Below are 8,243 nucleotides of genomic sequence, written 5' to 3'. Positions count from 1 at the left end.
AAGTCTTGAGGGAAAGTTCTGGATGCCTGGGTTTACCCAGATGGAGGTGTCCAATAGGCAATTAGATACACAAGTCTGTCTCTCCCCAGGTGCTAGACTTCCAGTAGCATCACCATTCCGCTGACTTCTCGTCCCGCCCCCTTGGGCTTCAGAAATAATGGTGATTGGGTGTCCCTTGGCGACGCCCCTGCCCGGTGGGCTGGCCTCGCCCTCGCCCCTCCCCTGGCACGAGCCTCTCGAGCTTCCGGGCCGCCTGCTCGATGATTGGCCGAAGCAGTGAGTGGACGGCCGCGGATTGGCTGCGCTCAGCGGCGGGCTGAGCAACTGGAGTGAGAAGAGCAGTTGGGCCAAGATGGCGGCCGCTGAAGGACCAGTGGGAGACGGCGAGCTGTGGCAGACCTGGCTTCCTAACCACGTCGTGTTCCTGCGGCTCCGGGAAGGACTGAAAAACCAGAGTCCAGCCGAAGCTGAGAAACCAGCTTCTTCGTCGTTGCCTTCGTCGCCGCCGCCGCAGTTGCTGACGAGAAACGTGGTCTTTGGCCTCGGCGGAGAGCTCTTCCTGTGGGACGCAGAAGACAGCTCCTTCTTAGTCGTTCGCCTTCGGGGCCCCGGCGGCGGCGACGAAGAGCCCGCCCTGTCCCGGTACCAGGTACTGCCAGGCCGATCTGGAAGTGACCCTCACGGGGATCTGAACTAGTTTTTTGTTCCTTTCCCCTCTTGGCTGTGTTTTCATCTCGTGGCAGGCGTTCCCGCGGATTGGCTCCGACACTGCCATACGCGGTCGCGGGGACTCAGGCTCTCTCCATGCTTACGGCCTGGAGGTCTGGGAGGAAGGAAAGGACCATGGAATAATCAATAAAAATACTAGTGATGGATGAGTGCTCTGGAGATAAACAAAGCGGGCTGAAGGCGTTGAGAACGAGTGGGCGGAGTTGCTATTTTTAGTTTGGTCGAGAGAAACCTGTTCCCTGACGTGACACTTCTAATAGGCGTAGATCGTAAGTTTCTCTTGCGTTGGGCACAGCAAGTCAGGTAGCAGGTTTCAAAGCACCACGTTTCATGCTTGACATGAAGAAAGTCTCTGTTAATTCTCCCCCCCCCCCACCCCCAACGCCCGCTTTAGAAAATAAAGCCATACCCCCAATTGGGATTTTTGTTTTTGATTAGCCAACAGCATGTGAAAATGGGCGTGATCCAGAAAGTATTACACACTTGCTGTGATCAAATATTGGTTTATGGAAATGTTTGTTTGTAATACACAGATTCTCTTAAAGATTAAAAAGTAAAGAGCTTGGTACTCATTCTAAGGTATGACATCTGTTGTGGGCCCGGTGCAACTCTTGTTACCGAGAAGTGACTTAATTTTAATAAGACGCTAGCAATGCTTCTGCAATTTTGAAAATAGGGCAAGAGTCTACAGTCTGCTTACTTATACAGTTTTAGTTAAAAATTATCAAGGCCGGGCGCGGTGGCTCACGACGGTAATCCCAACACTTTGGGAGGCCTGGGCGGGTGGATCACCTGAAGTCAGGAAATCGAGACCAGCCTCGCCAACATGGTGAAACCTCGTCTCTACTAAAAATACAAAAATTAGCCAGGCGTGGTGGCGCGCACCTGTAATCCATCTACTCGGGTGCCCGAGGAAGGAGAATCTCTTGAACCTGGAAGGCAGAGGCTGCAATGGGCTGAGATCTAGCCACTGCACTCCAGCCTGGGCAACAGAGCAACACTCCGTCTCAAAAAATAATAATTAGCAAATGTTCAGCACACAGTATTTTGATAACATCTTATACTGCTATGTAGCATTTGACACAATTATAATTTATTTATAATTACTTTGTGGGTTTTTTTTTTTTTTTTTTTGAGACGGAGTTCGCTCTTATTTCCCAGGCTGGAGTGCAATGACGCCATCTTGGCTCACCGCAACCTCTGCCTTCCGGTTTCAAGCGATTCTCCTGCCTCAGCTTCTGGAGTAGCTGGGATTACAGGCATCCACCACCACGCCCAACTAATTTTCGTATTTTTAGTAGAGGCGGGGTTTCATCATGTTGGCCAGGCTGGTCTCGAAGCCCTGACCTCGTGATCCACTTGCTTCGGCCTCCCAAAGTGTTGGGATTGCAGGCAGTCAGCCACTGCGCCCGCCTTTTTTTTTTTTTTTTCTTTTCTTTTTGAGACAGGATCTCGCTGTGTTGCCCAGGCTGGAGTGCAGGGGTGCAATCTCAGCTAACTGCAACCTCCACCTCCTGGATTCAAGCGATTCTCCTGCCTCAGCCTCGAGTAGTTGGGTTTACAGGCCCACACCACCATACCTGGCTGCTTTTTGTATTTTTAGTGGAGACGGGGTTTCACCATGTTGACCAGGCTGATCTGGCACTCCTGGCCTCAGGTGATCCACCTGCCTTGGCCTCCCAAAGTGCTGGCATTCCAGCCGTAAGCCTTGGCGCTCTGCCTCTGTCTTCTTTTCTAGACTGTAAGCTCCAAGGCAGGGGCAGGGTCTGCCCTTCTCATTTTTAAAAAATTTGTTTTATTTTTTATTTTTGAGATGGGGTCTTTCTCTGTTGCTCAGGCTACAAAATTGTTGTCCAGCATACAAAAATGCTGAAGTGCCCAGAATTTATAAGCTCTCAGTAAATATTGGTGACTCTCGATAACCTTCACTCCTCCAGAATCTCAAAACCTTAGAGATGGGGAAGAAAGCAGCTTATCATGAGTTGTAACTTTCGATGTTAAAAGCATGAGTAAGCTGGGTGTAGTGGCTCTAGCCTATAATCAGCACTTTAGGAGGCCAAGGTGGAGGCAGGTGGATCTTGTGAGCACAGGAACAGGTGTTCAAGACCAGCCTGGGCAACAGGAGGAAACCCCCCATCTCTACAAAAAAAAAAAAAACATTTTAATTAGCTGGGCCTGGTGGTGCACACCTGTAGTCCCAGCTCCTCTGGAAGCTGAGGTGGGAAGGACACTTGAGCCCCTACAGTAAAGGCTGCAGTGGGCTGCCACTGCACTCCAGCCTGGGTGACAGAGCAAGACTCCATCTCAAGAAAAAAAAAAAAAGAGCATGAGTAGTAACTTTAAAAACAACAACAGCAACCAAAATACTGTGATTATTGTGAATGAACTAAAGTGATTGAATTGTATATGTAACAAGAAAGGTGGCCTTTGGTTGGTTTGAGTTTGACTAGAAAAATCAAGCGGAAAGAAGGTGGTGGTTGAGTATAGGGAAAAGAAGGAAAGATGAGGAGAAGCAATTTGATTAGAATCAGCAAAGGGCAACTAAAAAAACAAAAACAAAACCAGGATTACAGACATCAGCAATTCGAAATATTGTATTTAGAACAGTCGTGTCTGTTCTAAAAGCGTTTTGGCTTAGGGTGATTCTTCATACATAAAGATAAACAATACCTTGGCAGTCTCATAACATATTCCTGAAAGTAGAAAAGAAAGAGATAGTCATGGGAGAACAAATAGAACCAAGAGAAGAAGAGAATTTTGAGGACATGTGATGCTGACACAACATACCAGAATCTCATGAAAAGATCACTGTTATTAAGCCTTCATAGGTAAAGCGGCATTCTGCTTGCTACAGAAACTCTTAAAGCCACCCTTTTTTTCCCCCCAGTTTTTGTAGAAACGAGATCTCACTGTATTGCCCAGGCTGGCCTCGAACTTTCCTCAGCCTCCCAAAGTACTGGAATTACAGATGTGAGACACTGTACTTGGCCTTCAAGCCATTCTTTACTATTATATAATAATTATCATTGCTTATTAATTCTGAGTTTATGCCTATTTACTAAGCATCTGTTGAGAGTCAGCAGTATGCCAGAATGCTAAGAATACAGAGAGGAAAGATGTAGATCTCAGGTAATTCATAGTTGTGTGGGATTAGCAAGTAAAAAGGACAATTAGAATATAGGGTGATAATAAGTATAATAGAATTATCCAGAGCATATCTTTGACGTACAGAAAAGATGGCCAGGCGCAGTGGTTCACGCCTGTAATCCCAGCGCTTTGGGAGACCGAGGTGGGCAGATCAGTTGAGGCCAGGAGGCCCATCTCTACTAAAAATCAGGAGGCAGAGGTTACAATAAGTCGAAATTGTACCACTGCACTTCAGCCTGGCCAACAGAGCATGACTGTCTCAGGAAAAAAAAAAAAAAAAACAAAAAAAAAAAAACAGAAAATATGCACTTATTCCTGGCCAGAAGATCAGAGATGTTTTCTTGGGAAGAAAGTGCATAGAAGCTGAATCTCCCAAGAATGTGTAAGTCTTGTTAGCTAAAAAAGAAAAAAATCAAAAGCATTGCAAGAAGAGAAACAACTGTACAAAGACACAAAGGCATGGCAAAGCATGATGATTTCCCAGAAATACAGAAATACCAATTAATCTGTTTGGAGTGTGAAGTACAAGCAGAAGAGTGGTGGAGAGTTGAGACCTGGAGTAGTAGGGTGGAGCTTGATTATAAGAAGGAACATTATGTGTAGTAGTCTCTATTTATCAAGGTAAGGAAATCTGATGCATTTTATGGAACATTCCAATCTAGATGATTAAAAAAATTTCATGGCCGGGGGCGGTGGCTAACGCCTGTAATCTCAGCACTTTGGGAGGCCAAGGCAGGTGATCACGAGGTCAAGAGATCGAGACCATCCTGGCCAACATGGTGAAACCCCCGTCTATACTAAAAATACAAAAATTCCCTGGGCATGGTGGTGTGCGCCTATAGTCCCAACTACTCAGGAGGCTAAGGCAGGAGAATCGCTTGAACCTGGGAGGCGGAGGTTGCAGTGAGCCAATAGTGGACCACTGTACTCCAGCCTGGTGACAGAGCCAGAGTCCATCTCAAAAAAAACGTGAGTTAATGGTACAAGTGTGAGCACTTACCCAGAGTTTTATTATCCTATAATTGTTGTAAACTAAATTATTACTGTGATTTCAAGTAACTGCCATCCATATTTATATTAAAATTAACTATGTTGACTGGTTTGCTTTAATTTTCAGAGATTGCTTTGCATAAATCCACCCCTGTTTGAAATCTATCAAGTCTTGTTAAGTCCAACACAACATCATGTAGCTCTTATAGGAATAAAAGGACTTATGGTATTAGAATTACCTAAGAGATGGGGGAAGAATTCTGAATTTGAAGGTGGAAAATCAACAGTGAATTGTAGGTAAGTTGTATAGTACTTACCTGTATCATTTATTATATATACAGAAAATTGTTCAAGACCAGTGGTTCTTAAGCATGTTTAGTATACTACTCTTGAAACATTAGAGCACTCCTCGTGGTCTGCAGACTGGCTTCTGTGTTATCAATGTTTATAGTATATGTGTGATTGATTGTACTTTTATTCTGCCTGAAGTACCACATTGCTCTCTCACTGGAGGCTAGGCCATTCTTTCAATTAGGTAGAAGTAAGATTTTGTAAAACTAGTTATTTTCTGTCAGCCAGAAGTTTGCCAGAAGTTTATCTTAAGCATTTTTTAAATATATATGTGCGTGTATATATATGTGTGTGTGTGTGTGTGTGTGTATATATATATATTTTTTTTTTTTTGAGATGGAGTCTTGCTCTGTCACCCAGGCTGAAGTGCAGTGGCATAATCTCGGCTCACTGCAACCTCTGCCTCCTGGATTCAAGTAATTCTCGTGCATCAGCCTCCTGAGTAGCTGGGATTACAGGCAAGCGCTACCACGCCCAGCTAATTTTTGTATTTTTAGTAGAGATGGGGTTTCACCATGTTGGCTAAGCTGGTCTTGAACTCCTGACCTCAAGTGATCCACCCACCTCGGCCTCCCAAAGTGCTGAGGTTATAGGTGTGAGCCACCGCACCTGGCCTATTTTTATATAATTTCTTTTTCAACAAATCCAGAAAAGTGAATCTGAAAGATCTACTCAAAAGAGTACAGATGCTTGTCAACTTACGATTGGGTTATGTCCCGATAAACCCAGTGTAAGTTGAAAATGCATTTATTGCTGACAGCACAGCAGATGATCCCTGATTTAGGATGGTTCAGCACAGGATTTTTCAACATTATGAACCCATCATAAGTCATAAGGAGCTCCTCGATTTATGATGGATTATGTACTGGTAAACCCATTGTAAAGTTGGGGATCATCTGTATAAGGTAGAAACTACTTTTAGCTCCACAACTTATAAGTTGAGTCCCCTTAAACTGTTTATTTCCTAAGTCTCTGTTTCCTCGTTTTAAAAACAGGATTGATAATATCTGCCCTTGTAATTTCCTAATAGGGTTAGTAAAAGCATCAAATGAGATACTATATCTGAAAACACTTGTACTGTGTAAAATATGTATCAATCCTAAGTCAAACCATCCTAAAATGTATATATATGTATGAAATATGATATAATTTGGGGCCGGGCACGGTGGCTCATGCCTGTAATCCCACCACTTTGGGAGGCCCAGGTGGGTGGATTGCCTGAGCTCAGGAGTTGGAGACCACCCTGGGCAACATGGTGAAACCTCATCTCTACTAAAATACAAAAAATAAGCTGGGTGTGGTGGCACACGCCTGTAGTCCCAGCTACTCAAGAGGATAAGGCACAAATATTGCTTAAACCCGGAAGGCGGAGGTTGCAGTGAGCCAGGATCGCACCATTGCACTCCAGCTTGAGCCACAGAGCGAGACTTCATCTCAAATAAATAAATAAATAAAATTTAAATAAATTATTAAAATAAATTATTTATTTATTTTGAGACAGAGTCTCGCTCTGTAGTCCAAGCTGGAGTGTAGTGGCATGATCTCAGCTCACTGCAACCTCCTCAGCCCAGGCTGGAGTGCAGTGGCGCGAGCTCAGCTCACTGTGGCCTCCGCCTCCTGGGTTCCAGCGATTCTCCTGCCTCAGCTTCATGGGTAACTGGGAATACAGGCACGCGCCACCACACTTGCCTAATTCTTGTATTTTTAGTGGAGACGAGGTTTCACTATGTTGGCCAGGCTGATCTCAAACTCCTGACCTCAGGTGATCCACCCATCTTGGCCTCCCAAAGTGCTACGATAGGCGTGAGCCATCGCACCCAGCCAATGTGCTATAATTTAGAAGATATTTTTATTTCAATTCTTTGATATTGTTTGAATAGATGCCTTGAATGCCCTCTCAGCATGATTTCAGGGAAATACATTTGAAGGAAAGAGAAGCAAAGAGTGTTAAAATAGAAATTCCTTTAGGGCCTGGTATGGTGGCTCACACCTGTAATCCCAGCACTTTGGGAGGCCGAGGCGGGCAGATCACCTGAGGTCGGGAGTTTGAGACCAGCCTGACCAATGTGGAGAAACCCCCTCTCTACTAAAAACACAAAGTTAGCCGGGCGTGATGGCAGGTGCCTGTAATCCCAGCTATTCGGGAGGCTGAGGCAGGAGAATCGCTTGAACCCAGTAGACAGAGGTTGCAGTGAGCCAAGGTTGTGCCATTACACTCTAGCCTGGACAACAAGAGAGAAACTCCATCTCAAAAAAAAAAAAGAAGTTCCTGTAGAAGATTTTTCATCAAAGTTGTATAAAATGTTTTGGAAAATTATTATCTTTATTTTAGTACCACTCCAGTTGCTGAGAGATTTTTCACCAGTTCTACCTCTCTGACTCTAAAGCATGCTGCATGGTATCCAAGTGAAATACTGGATCCCCACATAGTGCTGTTAACATCAGACAATGTAATAAGGTAAGTTTTATTTTTCTCTCTCTTGAAGCCTTGCAAGTGGGAAAGCTCTGTTTCTGTTTGCCAATTAACAGCTCAACATAGAACAAAGTGAGTCATTGAATGAGTCTGCTTTTATCTGATGGCTGTTGTAACCCATTCTCAATCATAAGAATTACCTAACTGCCCTAACTTACATGCCTTACTTACCACTATTCCTTCTCAACTAGTCTTCCTGCCTCCAAGTATCTCCTTTCCTAATCTGACACATTAGAATAATCTTTCCAAAACTCTTTCATCATGTCACCTTTTGGTGATAATGTAGCATAAAAGAAAGAGAATATAAGTATAAATTGAGAGATTTGAATTCTTGTCCCACCTCCTCTTCTGTTATCTTTGAGACCTTGAGCTTCTTTTTAGGGATGGGGGTGGCTCAGTTTCCAATCTTTTAAGTTGAGCAGGTTTGATTCAGTAGTTTCTAAAGCCTCTTCTAAGCTTTGCACTCTATGATTAAATGCCCTAATGCTATGTAGAGTTCTACTATATTATCAGTTAACTTTCTGGATCGTTAATTGGGAGGACTCAGCAGAAG

The 8,243-nt window shown here is 44.2% G+C and overlaps 1 protein-coding gene across 2 annotated transcripts in view; it reads left to right on the top strand.

The window, feature by feature from the left end:
* Positions 1-323: 323 nt before the first annotated feature.
* The window catches only part of NUP88 (nucleoporin 88), a 35,422-nt gene continuing 27,502 nt past the window's right edge, over positions 324-8,243 (top strand). For both annotated transcript variants that reach the window (XM_008010023.3, XM_008010022.3), the window contains exons 1-3: positions 324-649; positions 4,994-5,163; positions 7,550-7,675. In XM_008010023.3, the coding sequence (XP_008008214.1) occupies positions 353-649; positions 4,994-5,163; positions 7,550-7,675 (593 nt within the window). In that variant the 5' untranslated portion in view covers positions 324-352. The remainder of the gene's footprint in view (positions 650-4,993; positions 5,164-7,549; positions 7,676-8,243) is intronic.

Source organism: Chlorocebus sabaeus, chromosome 16 (genome assembly GCF_047675955.1).
Source record: "Chlorocebus sabaeus isolate Y175 chromosome 16, mChlSab1.0.hap1, whole genome shotgun sequence".
Taxonomy (NCBI): domain Eukaryota; kingdom Metazoa; phylum Chordata; class Mammalia; order Primates; family Cercopithecidae; genus Chlorocebus; species Chlorocebus sabaeus.
The sequence above is the reverse complement of the archived record's forward strand: the minus strand, read 5'-3'. Positions and strand labels throughout refer to the sequence as shown.